General features: G+C 35.1%; 1 protein-coding gene across 5 annotated transcripts in view; it reads right to left on the bottom strand.

Moving 5' to 3' along the window:
* The window catches only part of Cep162 (centrosomal protein 162), an 81014-nt gene that overhangs the window by 50758 nt on the left and 15860 nt on the right, over positions 1–14396 (bottom strand). For all 5 annotated transcript variants that reach the window (XM_078019653.1, XM_078019655.1, XM_005324747.5 and 2 more), the window contains 3 exons: positions 5918–6036; positions 4352–4382; positions 3569–3685 (listed from right to left, as the gene is read on the bottom strand). In XM_078019653.1, the coding sequence (XP_077875779.1) occupies positions 3569–3685; positions 4352–4382; positions 5918–6036 (267 nt within the window). The remainder of the gene's footprint in view (positions 1–3568; positions 3686–4351; positions 4383–5917; positions 6037–14396) is intronic.

The raw sequence follows: 14396 nt of genomic DNA, 5'->3' as shown, positions 1-14396 counted from the left end.
GGTTATGAACTCCCAACTTTACCCCGTATACAAATTGCTGTATCACATCAGTTACCCTTCCATTGATTGACATATTGCCTTTCTAGTGTCTGATGTATTCTGCTGTCTGTCCTATTCTCTACTATACCCCCTCCCCTCTCCTCCCCTCCCCTTTTCTCATCCCTGTTTAATGTAAATCTTCTTCTCAAGCTCTTCGTCCTTACCCTGTCCTTGTTTACTCCCCTTATATCAAAGGGGTCATTTGGTATTTGTTTTTTAACGATTGACTAGCTTCACTTAGCATAATCTGCTCTAATGCCATCCATTTCCCTCCAAATTCTATGATTTTGTCGTTCCTTAATGCAGAGTAATACTCCATTGTGTATAAATGCCACATTTTTTTTATCCATTCATCTATTGAAGGGCATCTAGGCTGATTCCATAATCTTGCTATAGTGAATTGTGCTGCTATGAACATCGTTGTAGCAGTGTCTCTGTAACATGCTCTTATTAGGTCTTTAGGGAATAGACCGAGAAGGGGAATAGCTGGGTCAAATGGTGGTTCCATTCCCAGCTTTCCAAGAAATCTCCATACTGCTTTCCAAATTGGCTGCACCAATTTGCAGTCCCACCAGCAATGAACAAGAGTGCCCTTTTCCCCGCATCCTCTCCAGCACTTATTGTTGTTTGACTTCCTAATGGCTGCCAATCTTACTGGAGTGAGGTGGTATCTTAGGGTAGTTTTGATTTGCATTTCTCTAACTGCTAGCGATGGTGAGCATTTTTTCATGTACTTATTGATTGATTCTATGTCCTCCTCTGAGAACTGTCTGTTCAGGTCCTTGGCCCATTTATTGATTGGGTTATTTGTTATCTTATTGTCTAATTTTTTGAGTTCTTTGTATATTCTGGTTATTAGGGCTCTATCTGAAGTGTGTGGATTAAAGATTTGTTCCCAGGATGTAGGCTCCCTGTTTATCTCTCTTATTGTTTCTTTTGCTGAGAAAAAACTTTTTAGTTTGAGTAAGTCCCATTTGTTGATTCTAGTTGTTAACTCTTGCGCTATGGGTGTCCTATTGAGGAATTTGGGGCCCGATCCCACAGTATGTAGATCATAACCAACTTTTTCTTCTATCAGATGCCGTGTCTCTGATTTAATATCAAGCTCCTTGATCCATTTTGAGTTAACTTTTGTGCATGGCGAGAGATAGGGGTTCAGATTCATTTTGATGCAAATGGATTTCCAGTTTTCCCAGCACCATTTGTTGAAGATGCTATCCTTCCTCCATTGCATGCTTTTAGCCCCTTTATCAAATATAAGATAGTTGTAGTTTTGTGGATTGGTTTCTGTGTCCTCTATTCTGTACCATTGGTCCACCCTCCTGTTTTGGTACCAGTACCATGCTGTTTTTGTTACTATTGCTCTGTAGTATAGTTTGAAGTCTGGTATCGCTATACCGCCTGATTCACACTTCCTGCTTAGCATTGTTTTTGCTATTCTGGGTCTTTTATTATTCCATATGAATTTCATGATTCTTTTATCTATTTCTACAAGAAATTCCATTGGGATTTTGATTGGCATTGCATTGAACTTATAGAGAACTTTTGGTAATATCGCCATTTTGATGATGTTAGTTCTACCTATCCATGAGCAGGGTATATTTTTCCATCTTCTAAGGTCTTCTTCTATATCTTTCTTTAGGGTTCTATAATTTTCATTATATAAATCTTTCACCTCTGAAGAAACAGGCTTAGGGTAATTGTCTGGTGTCACACAGCTGATAAGAGGGAAGGCTAGGACTATGAATCCATGTCTAAATGATAGAAAATTCATGCTCTACTGTCTTCTAGTAATTGACTAATCAAAATATTTCAGTCAAGAACATTTAAGAAACAAAACTTAAAAACTACAGCTTTTTATACATTAGGCCATCTTAGAATTTTTGTGTTTAGTAATATACTTCTCATTTTTGAGTTTTTCTTAACAACCCACAAAAGCAGTTTTCCTACTATTATAAAAATAATCACAGTTTTTCAGGGAAAATCTTGTGTTCCACAGATGTTTGGTTAGCATCACACACAAAATTATGCTTTGGAACTTAAAAAATCAGTAAAACTTGATCTTCCTACTCATGTAATTTCCAAAACAGTGGTATTTTGAAGACATAATATTTTTGATAACGTTTGCCTTCTCTTGTTTTTATGCATATCTTAAAATTTCTCTGGCTATCCTCCACATACATGAGATTCTTATAATTACTTCTGATTAGAAAAGTTGTAGTTATGCATTGTTTCATTAAAATAATTCCTGTCTGCTTACTGAATACTGTGCAAGTCGACTATCATCTATGTGGCATATTTATTCAAATAAATAGTAGCAAGGCTGAGGGGCATGGGCTCTGCACACACTTTCATTATGGTAGAAGAGTCAGCTGGTCAACAAGTGAGTGACATCCTTGATGGAAAAATTCTGTCTCATACAAAGATCTAATTTTTTGACCTTTATATCTATATTTGAAGATGAAAGAGGGTTCATCAAATCCAGACAGTGATGACTTTTGGAAGTATAGTAACTAGAAATAAGAGATTTGACAGGACATTGTGGGTCTTCTTTTGTTTTCTGGTCTGGTTGCTGATTACATGAGTGTGTTTAGTATTTAAAAATTCATTAAGTTACACTATTATGATACATGAACTTTTCTACAGGTATAGTATACTTCAGTAATAAAAAAAAAACAAAAAAATAAAATAAAAATGAAATGCAAGCTGATGTTTAGAGTTTGGGATTACTGTTCTTTTATTCAAGTGTCTGAATAAGTTTAGTTGACTAATAAATATCCTGAAAGATTGCAAAGCAAGATGATTAAAAAGTTCCCATTTGCAACTATTCATGTGGTAAACCAAGAATATTTTTTTACTATACAACAAAAACAACATATACACACAGTGGAAGACTGACAGTATTGTGAGAATATAACAAAATTTTCAAAAGATCATTTTATTGTTTTCACTAATTTCATAGGTAAATGTTACCAATGTAACCTTATATTCTTATATTGAGAGAGAAAATAGCATTTTGCCTATATAGAGAGTTCTATATGAAATTTCAACCAGAGATAAGGGTTTCACTGCTTGAAAATGTTTGAGAAAGCATTGTCTCAAAGATTTTTTGAGACCAAAGCTTTAAGAAAGATTAGTTATATCCTAGGATTTTGGGATGTAACTTAGTTTTTTACTAAAGAAAGGAAACTGTGGAAAAGCACAGTAAGGCAACGGTCCCATTTCTTCTACACATGGCAAATTAAACTGAATAGTTTGGAAAGGCACAGCAAATTAATTAATATTCACCTATACTTTGCTTCAACAGCATCATTCTTATAATTATTTAACCATGCTCAACTTGATCCATCAGCATTAAGTGTCACCATTAGCAAGTTCTGATTCAATTGTTAAATACCATAGAAAAATTTAATTAGAAAAAAGATTTAAAATTTTGTCAACATGGTTATTTTACATGTTTTCCTAGGAACGAAACCAATTAGTCATGAAGTATTCCATATTTAGAGAATAGAAAACTTTTCCCTTTTACCTGTTCCTGTCATTTCATTTTCAGTCTTTTCTGGTAGGGCCTCTGGCTTAGTTGTTGCTTTATCTTGTTCATCAAGGTTTACCTCTTCAATAGAATCTAATGAATCAAGCAGCACAACTGGAAAAATATAAAAGAAAAAAATATAAGGAACATAGTGTGGTTCCTTTGATCAATAAAATTAATCATTTACATAAAACAATAAAATGCATAAAAACAGATGTTTATACACAAATGGTATATAATTTGGAGGGGGGTAGGGGATAACCAGGGACTGAACTCAGGGGCACTCAGCTGCTCAGCCACATCCCAGCCCTATTTTGTATTTTATTTAGAGACAGAGTCTCACTAAGTTGCTTAGTGTCTTCTTGTTGCTGAAACTGGCTTTGAACTCTTTATCCTCCTGTCTCAGCCTCCTGAGCCACTGGGATTACAGGCGTGCAACAGCACACCATTCTAAGTGGTATATAATTTTATACGTATGTGTGTATAAACATATATATGCACAAAAAGTAGGCTAATATCTGCATACATATTTATGATTATATATAGGTCTGATGTGTATTTATAAGTGGAAGGCAAAGGGCCTGAGAAAAATAACAAAAAGGAAACATTCTTAAATGTAACACTGGATTTAAGATATGCTCATGATTAAGAAAAGTTATAAACTTTAATGTCTTAGAGACATTTAAAAACAAAAGAGTGATTTTTCAGAATTATTTCGATAGAATTTTGAACACACTGATTTTTGGCCAACTAAAACACATGAGTATACATAATATTTACCATTAGCCAGCATACCGGTTTTCTCTTCTTCCTAATTTAAAGGATAAAAATAATTATATAGTTCGTGAAATCAAAAGTAGATAAAACAACTTCAATACAAACAGTTACAAATTTGAAAACCAGCGCTTTACTCCACTGTGAGAAGATCAGAAACCGTTTTCTAGGTTCCTGTCACCACTCTCATTCACTGATAATTTTCCAAGCCTAAGGGACTATAGTTCTGAAAGAACTTCTAAAAATCTCTTTCAAACCTTGCCAATTACTAAAACCAATTTAGTCCTTAAAAAGCCTTGCTTAAAATATCTAGGTGTCATGTGCTTATTTACTTTACTCAAAAATTCTGATTTTTTTGAACATTAAGATAATAGAGTTACTTCAAACAACAGCCTACAATTATAACATTGTCATTTTTTCCTTATAATTCAAAATTATAATCAAATATAACATACATTCCGTGTTTCATCCATTTTAAAAGACAAAACTTTTTAGAAAGCCAGGCCACCAAATGGAAAGGCAATATTACAAGTTCCTTAGAGTATGTTTTCTAGTTAGTATCATCTTATTGCCTACCGGATTAGGCAGTGGGTATGGTCCTCTCATTAACAGCAGTGCTTTAATTTCTTCCTGTTTTGACTCATACGCAGACAGCTCTCTATAAGCCCTCCATACTTAGGTTGACACATTTTTATGTAGGTAGATTTTCTTGATACATTGTACTACTGTGCCTTCTATTGACTTATTAATTTTTTATAAAATATTATAAAGGCCATATTTCAAATAAAAATCCATTAAATTGATCAAGGCCATATCAATCTTTGTGTTATTTCTAAGCTTATTTTTTCCCCTCAGAGTGAGTGACATAAATTACTCAAGGATAAATTATCAAGTAAACTTGAAGATAGGAGTATTTATGAATACCCCCAATTTTTTTTTCTCTTCAAGAGAGTCTATGGTTTTGTACATGTTCAAATCATCTAGCTGTAACATACAGTTCCAAAAGAGACTGCACCCAGAATAAGAAGAATAACAATTAGCAATTACCCTACTAGTTAGCTCACTAACTTTTCAAAGATAAATTCTATTCAGTTGGCAATAGCCCTGAATAATTCTTGAAGAACTGAGAAATGAGAGGATTAGAGTATGGCACTGCTGAATGTGAATGAAATAATATACTTCCTTAAAGTAAAGTTTCAGATACTAATGTTACCAATGACAAATACTGAGAAATGGTATTTGTTATACTTCACAAGGACAAGACCTACCAAAGAGAAGTGTAATTTCAGATACAAGTTTAAAAATAAGTTTTACATTTTAATTGTTTGAATTTCTAAAGCTTGATTTAAGGAAATAATCTGGCAAAAAACAACTCATAAATTCACTGATACTTTGATTTTGTTCTTTAGATTTTACATTAAATTGATATTCTGAGTTAAGAAAATGTTTGAGTCTCAAAAGACAAATAAGTTTACAATATTGAACAAGACTATGAAGAACCCCCTATATGGCAATAGTCATCCAAATTGATAAAGTAGCAGCAAAACTGTCAAATATATAATCAATGTATACCTGTTTGGGTACATTTATTTTTTCTGATTTGAGATTTTCCTTGGAATGAGTCTCTTCATCTTTAGAAATCAAAGGTACACCTATATCCTCTGCATCTTCAAAATCATCCGTGTAATTTTCTGAAGGAAATAATTTTAAAAAGTACAAGAATCACGCTGTCAAAAAAGTCAAATTCTGGGTAAAGATTGTTGATTTCCAAAGGCAGAAGTCTGCATAAGAACAATTTATTGAGATATTAACATAAAGTATGTTTAAAGAATATGTTTTGCAAAGATTTGATAAGAGTTCAATTTATAAGACTATCTTGGGTTTATTTCATTTTTTTGTACTTTCAAATAGTTCTAAGCTTTAAATTTTTAAGCTTTTATATTATTACTCAGTTGAAAATTTATAGAGCTGTCTAAAAAATTTTATATTATCATTTTAAATAGAACTTTTAATTTTGTTTCTTCAAAACTTAAATCTCCAGTTGATTACTTATAAAAGGCAGCACTTTTGTGAGATCTTGACACTCTTACAAAGGTTGGATTTTTCTTACTTTGATTTTTTATTTTGATCTCAGCAGGTATCCCTGCCTGTAATCCTTTAATATACTTTTGAAAGATCTCCGAATTCTTGGCTAAAGACTCAATGTCTCAGTGGCTCTGCAGCAGAAGCAAAGGTGTCTCCATTAGCCTATTTATGGAGAATATGGTGCATACTTGGCCAGGATCTCTTCACTGATTTTTCAAGTTGTTTACAGCTCTTAAATCAAAGGATTAATTAAGACTTGTGGGTTGAAGAGGAGCACCCCTTTCAGAGTGGTACCATTTTGAAAATGAATGCCATCTTAGTTGTCCTTTTTTTTTTTTTTTTAATTACATCACAGTGAGAACAGGATGGCCTCATAGGAAAAAGACTGCATGGGTCCTATGCCGTTGCTTCTGGAATAGCTTTTACTCTTCTCTTACATGCAGAGGACAATGTAGATGCAATTAATACTGGAAGAATGAATTTGAGAGGGCTTGGAAGTTAAATAAGGATGTTCCCAGTAAGATCTTGGTATAGAAATATGTCTATTTTATATCATAAAAAATGAGTTTGGGAGAGAAGGAAGATGGCAAGCCAGAGGGAGGCAGCATTCTGGGTTACTTCGTAATCCAGATCTACTTCTTAATTCCGATCTCACCAAGCGGAATACTGCATCTCAGAGTGTTAGAGGAACCTTATGCAGCTGCTTTCGCGCAGAAATCACCAGCTCTGTGACCCCGCGCAGGACTCCTGGCTCCCAATACCCAAGCCCTCAAAGTTCTAGCCAATGCAGAGCTTGAAAGCGCCTTAGCAAAATCACCTATCAGCACATCTGCAGAATTCCCAGACTTCACTCTGCTCCCACGCAGGACACTCAGCTGCTACCTACCCCCAGCACAACATCACCACCCAGCTGCCTCAACCCCACCCAAACACCAGCTGGCCAGGTACCAGTTTCCAACTTCCCCCTCTTCCTAGTGGTAGAAACCCAATAGTATTAGCCCAACACAAAACAACTCTCAGTTGTACGCAGTATGACCAGGACACTGCTCACGGGAGCCTCGGTGTGGGAGTTCCTACAATTGGGAACTGCTATAGGAGAGGAAGATGGGGCTAAAGTTTGGAGCCTAACAGAGAGACCAGGAACTGGGAAATCTCCAAGAAAGATAGGGAGATAGTACCAGGTGCTCAAGTCATATGAGTGGTCCCAAAAAGAGACCTTTGAGGTGCAGTCTCCCTGCAAGGACTGGCAAGTGCCATTCACTGCTTCCAGGCACCCTGCACTAGGACCAGCCATCCCACCTCCGGTTACCTCCACCATCCTGAGGGCAGAGACACCAGCTTACAACAGACAACCCACCTATTGGATGAGAAGAGAAGTAGGGACAATAGGGATGTCTAAAACTATCAACAATCCTGGTTTCTTCCTTATAGCATTTTTTTCTCACTTTTTTCTTATACCTCTCTATCCTCCCACTCTCATTCCCAACATAGGTAAAAACAAGAACTTTGCATGAACTAGGATTTTGAGATCTGGAGCATCTGAATAATATAATATAAAGGTGTTGTATATGCCCTTTTTCCTTTTTCTTCTTTCCTTTTTCTCTCCAATTCTTACGATTTTAACATTTTTTTTTCTAAATACATATGTGTGTTTGTTTTATGTACTCTACTGCCTTACCTTGTACTTGTTTACCTTAAATTACTTTGTCTATTCTCTTGCAACTAACCCTCTTCATTAGATTTCTCTTTCACCCTTCCTAAGATATATTAATTCTATATCCTCACATCCTGCCTCCTCAGCTTATCATCCTATGCCCCACCCCCAGGTCATTGTCCACCATCACAAACTGTAAACCATTTTACAAAACTACTTATTATAGATAATGATCAAATCCAACATTTCTGTACACTGAGACCAAACTCTAAACATCTTAATAGCAACAAATTGTTCATAGATGGTATATTGTTGATATTAGGTTCTGTTAACATTGTCCTTCCACACAAAGGAGAGGTGTTAGAACCCTACAAGAACACTACAAACATGTGGGGTAAAAACAATAACACCCAGGACCCACAGAGCTAGAAGGGAAGACATACAAGCAAAGTGAAAAGACAAGGGAAGAAAGTGCCTCAAACAAATCAAGATACCACCTTATCAGAATCCTTGGCAGCTACAGCAGAATGATAGAAAAGGAGTTCAGGATATACATGATTAAAATGTTCTGTGAACTCAAGAAGATATAAGAGAGCAAATACAGGCAGTGAAAGATCATTTCAACAAGGAGCTACATAAACAAATACAGGAAGCAAAATATCACCTCAACAGGGAGAGAGAGGTTCTAAATACACACACACACACACACACACACACACACACACACACACCAGAAATCCTTGAAATGAAAAACAATAAATCAAAAGCTCAAATGAAAGCATCATCAAGAGTAGACCACTTGGAAGACAAGACATCAGACAATGAAGACAAAATATATAATCTTGAAAAGAACATAGACCACACAGTGATAATGGTAAGAAATCATTCAAGAAATATGGGACAGTATAAAAAGGCCAAATTAAAGAGTTACTGGGATAGAGGAGGGCACAGAGGTCCAAACCAAAGGAATAAACAATTCATTCAATGAAATAATATCAGAAAATTTTCCAAACATGAATCATGAACTGGAAATCCAAATTCAAAATGCCTACAGGACACTGAATGTACAAAATCACAACAGATCCAAAGCAAGGCACACTATAATAAAAATGCCCAACATACAAAATAAGGAGATAATTTTAAAAGCCATGAGAGAAAGGAATCAGATTACATATAGAGGAAAACCCATTAAGAAAACTGCAGATTTTTCAATACAGACCCTGAAAGCTAGAAGATCCTAAAATGACATATATCAAGCTCTGAAAGAAAATGGATGCCAACCAAGAATCTTTTATCAAGGAAAATTAAGCTTTAGATTTGATGATGAAATTAAAACCTTCCCTGATAAACAAAAGTTAAAAGAATTTATACCTAAAAATCGGCACTACAAAACATCCTTGGAAAAATATTCCATGAAGAGGAAACAAAAAACAATGAAAATCAGCTGAGGGAGGTAGTACCCTAAAGAAAAAGCTAATCAAAGAAGAAAATCAAGTGAAGTTAAATAACAAAATAAACAAATATTGGATTGAAATTAGAAATCAATGACAAAATAAAAAATAAAAATTTCTCCAATACCTGGAGATTAAACAATATGCTACTAAATGAGCATGAGTTGCAGAAGACATCAAGGAGGAGATTAAAAAATTCTTAGAGGTCAATGAGAACATAGACACAACATATCAAAATCTCTGGGACACTTGAAAGCAGTACTAAGAGGAAAGTTCATTGCATGGAGTTCATTCCTTAAAAGAAGAAAAAGTCAACAAATAAATGACCTAACATTATATCTCAAAGCCCTAGAAAAAGAAAAACAAATCAACACCAAAAACATTAGAAAGCAGGAAATAATTAAAATTAGAGCTGAAATCAATGAAATTGAAACAAAAGAGACAATTGAAAAAAATTGACAAAAAAGCTGTTTCTTTGAAAAACAATTGACAGACCCTTAGTTAGGCTAATGAAGAGAAGGAGAGAGAAAACTCAAATTACCAGCATACACAACAAAAAAGGTAATATCACAACAGACACTACAGAAATAGAGGATAATTAGAAATTATTTTGAAAACTATACTCCAGTAAAATAGAAGATATTGAAGGCATCGACAAATTTCTTATGTCATCCGATTTGCCCAAATTGAATCAGGATGATATACACAATTTACACAGACCAATATCAAGTGATGAAATAGAAGATGCCATCAGAAGCCTACCAACCAAAGCCCAGGACCAGATGGATACACAGCCAAGTTCTACAAGACCTTTAAAGAAGAACTAATACCAATAGTCTTCAATTTATTTCAGGAAATAGAAAAAGAGGGAGCTCTTCCAAACTCATTCTATGTGGCCAATATCACCCCGATTCCAAAACCAGACAAAGACACAAAGACAGAAAACTTCAGATCAATATCTCTAATAAACATAGATGCAAAAATTCTCAAAAAAATTCTGGCAAATCGAATACAAAAACATATCAAAAAGATCATGCACCACGATCAAGTGGGATTCACCCCAGGGATGCAAGATGGTTCAACATATGGAAATCAATAAATGTAATTCATCACATCAGTAGACTCAAAGATAAGAATCATATGATAATCTCAACAGATGCAGAAAAAACATTTGACAAAATATAGCACCCCTTCATGTTCAAAACTCTAGATAAACTAGGAATAAGAAGAACATATCTCAACATCGTAAAGGCTATCTACACTAAGCCCCTGGCCAACATCATTCTAAATGGAGAAAAATTGAAGGCATTCCCTCTAAAAACTGGAACAAGACAGGGATGCCCTCTTACACCACTTCTATTTAACATAGTTCTTGAAACACTGGCCAGAGCAATTAGACAAAAGAAATTAAAGGAATATGCATAGGAAAAGAAATTAAATTAGCACTATTTGCTGACAATATGATTCTATACCTAGAAGACCCAAAAAGCTCTACCAGAAAACTTCTAGAACTAGTAAATGAATTCAGCAAAGTAGCAGGATATAAAATCAACACACATAAATCAAAGGCATTTCTGTATGTCAGTGACAAATCATCTGAAAGGGAAACAAGGAAAACTAACCCATTACAATAGCCTCAAAACAAATAAAGTACTTGGGAATCGACTAAACAAAAGAGGGAAAAGATACATACAATGAAAACTACAGAATCCTACAGAAAGAAATCAAAGAAGACTTTAGAAGATGGAAAGACCCACCTTGCTCTTGGATAGGCAGAATTAATATTATGAAAATGACCATACTTCCAAAAGCACTATACAGATTTAATGCAATTCTCATTAAAAAAATCCCAATGACATTCCTCATAGAAATAAAAAAAAGCAATCATGAAATTCATCTGGAAAAAATAAGAGACACAGAACAGCTAAAGCAATCCTTAGCAGGAAGAGTGAAGCAGGCAGCATCACTATACCAGATCTTAAACTATACTACAGAGCAAGAGTAACAAAAACAGCAAGGTATTGGCACCAAACAGACTGGTAAACTAATGGTACAGAATAGAGGACACAGAGACTAACCCACATAATTACAGTTATCTTATATTAGACAAAGGTGTCAAAAACATGCATTGGAGAAAAGACAGCATCTTCAACAAATGGTGCTGGGAAAACTGGAAATACATATGCAACAAAATGAAATTAAACCCATATCTCTTACCACGCACAAAACTCATCTGAAAGTGGATCAAAGACTTAGGAATTAAACCAGAGACTCTGCAGTAAATAGAAGAAAAAGTAGGCCCTAATCTTCATCCTGTGGGATTAGCCCCAAATTCCTTAATAAGACTCCTATAGTACAAAAATTAAAAAGCAAGAATCAATATATGAGATGGGCTCAAACTAAAAAGTTTCTTCTCAGCAGAAGAAACAATCTGAAGTGAGTAGAGAGATTACATCTTGGAAGCAAATCTTCACCCCTCACACATCAGATAGAGCACAATCTCTAGGGTATATAAAGAACTCAAAAAGCTAAGCACCAAGAAAACAAATAACCCAATCAATAAATGGGCCAAGGACATGAACAGACACTTCTCAGAAGAGGATATACAATCAATCAACAAATATATGAAAAAATGTTCATCATTGCTAACAATCAGAGAAATGCAAATCAAATGCTACTCTAAGATTTCAACTCACTCCTGTCAGAATGGCAGCTTTTATGAAGACAAACAACAATAAGTGTTGGTGAGGATGTGGGGAAAAAGGTACACTCATACTTTGCTGGTGGGATTGCAAATTGTTGCAGCCAATATGGAAAGCAGTATGAAGATTCCTTGGAAAACTTGAAATGGAACCACCAGTTAACCCAGCTATTCCTCTTCCTTGGTCTATACCCAAAGGACTTAAAAACAGCATATTATAGGGACACAGCCACATCAATGCTTATAGCAGCACAATTCACAATAGCTAAACTGTGCAACTAACCTAGATGCCCTTCAATAGATGAATGGATAAAGAAAAATGTGGCATATATACACAATGGAATATTATTCAGCAATAAAAGAGAATAAAATCATGGCATTTGCAGGTAAACGGATGGAGTTGAAGAGGATTCCCAAGTGAAGTTAGCCAATCCCATAAAAACAAATGCCAAATGTTTTCTCTGATACAGGTCACTTTCTCTGATATAAGGTCATATTGTTTAGAAAATGATGAGAATATTAACTTATAACTCTTACCTTTTTGGCAAGAAGATGGTATATATTCTAGATATTCTCTACTCTTGTGACTTTGAAAATATTTTCATATACAGAAAATATTCTTAGAATTTAGATACAGTAAACTATAGTCAGTGTAAAAGATCCCTTTTGGAGACATTTCTCATTTTCTGGAAAATTTAGGTTTAAGTATAATGCAATTTAAAGAACTCAGGGTGGGGTAGAAAAGGGGAGCAGGGAGGAATAGACAAACTCTAGATATGGCAGGGGATGGGCAGCGGGTTAGCAATGATGGTGGAATGTGATGGACATCATTATCCAAAATACATGTATGAAGACACAAATTGGTGTGAACATACTTTAGATACAACCAGAGGTATGAAAATTTGTGCTCTATATGTGTAATATGAATTGTAATGCATTCTGCTGTCATTTATTTTTAAAAAATCAATTAAAAAATTAGTTTGGAACAGCAGATGTACTGTAATTGAGGTAGGCAAGCTAGATTAGCTAGTTAATTGCTTCAGTACCTATATTCAAGGACTGAGAAGCTCTTTCTTTTCTGAACTGGGGATTGAAATCAGGGGCATGGTACCAGTGAGCTACATCCACAGCCCAGAGACAGGATATTGCTAAGTTGCTGAGGGTCTCACTAAGTTACTGAGGCTGACCTAAAACTTATGATCCTTCTGCTTCAGTCTCCTGAATCACTGGGATTGTAGGCATGCACCACCATTCCTGGCTCACTTTAAGTTTCTTTTTCACATGAGAAGAATGATGTTTGGTACTTTCTAAGCAACAGTGGATATAAGAAAATTCTCATAGTAGTAATGACAATTACTTGGTATTCAACATACTTGTAGGTGATAGGCCTAATATAAGATAATTAAAATTTTAATATTCTAATGGAATTGTTCAATGAACCCAGGGCCATCTTGCCATTGAGCTATATCCTAGTTCTTTTTATTTTTTACTTTGAGACAGGTTTTGCTACATTGCTGTGGTTGGCCTCAAATATGTAATCCTCCTGCCTTAGTTTCCTAAATCACTGGGATTAGAGGCATGAACCACCACACTGGACAGACCATCAAATTTTAAGTAACCTCAGAGGTTAGAGTTACTTAAGAAAAGTTGAACAAGGAGAGAGGAGATATGGCAGAGTATGATGTTGAAATCAGGTAACTGCTTGGATCTGGGACTCAATGGTAGGGGTTGTAGTGTATAAGCAAGTACAGAGAGGCAGTGTAAGAAACAGTTCAGACAGTACAGCGTAGTGCTTAACAGCATGACCTGAAGGCAGAAAGAAGACATAGATCAATTCTTTGTTCTACTACATTTAGCTATAGAATTGATGGCAGGTCACAAACTCTTTTAGTTTCACTTTTCCCGTTGTAAAGTGGGGTGATAATAGTATGTATCTCAAAGGATTGCGGAGAAGATTAAGCATTATAGTGTTCGGAACGGCAGTTCACATATAATATACCCAAGAGTCAGCTAATAATAGTAATTATTGTTGCTAGCATTATTTAGCTAGGTAGTCTTGTACTTAACAAGTAAATAAAGCCAAATTTTAGTTTGTTGTTGTTGTTGTTGTTGTTGTAGTGCTGGGGATTAAAACCAGAGCCTCATACATACTAGGCAAGT

This window comes from Ictidomys tridecemlineatus, chromosome 8, assembly GCF_052094955.1.
Source record: "Ictidomys tridecemlineatus isolate mIctTri1 chromosome 8, mIctTri1.hap1, whole genome shotgun sequence".
Lineage (NCBI taxonomy): Eukaryota > Metazoa > Chordata > Mammalia > Rodentia > Sciuridae > Ictidomys > Ictidomys tridecemlineatus.
This window is presented reverse-complemented; position numbering and strand designations above follow the sequence as displayed.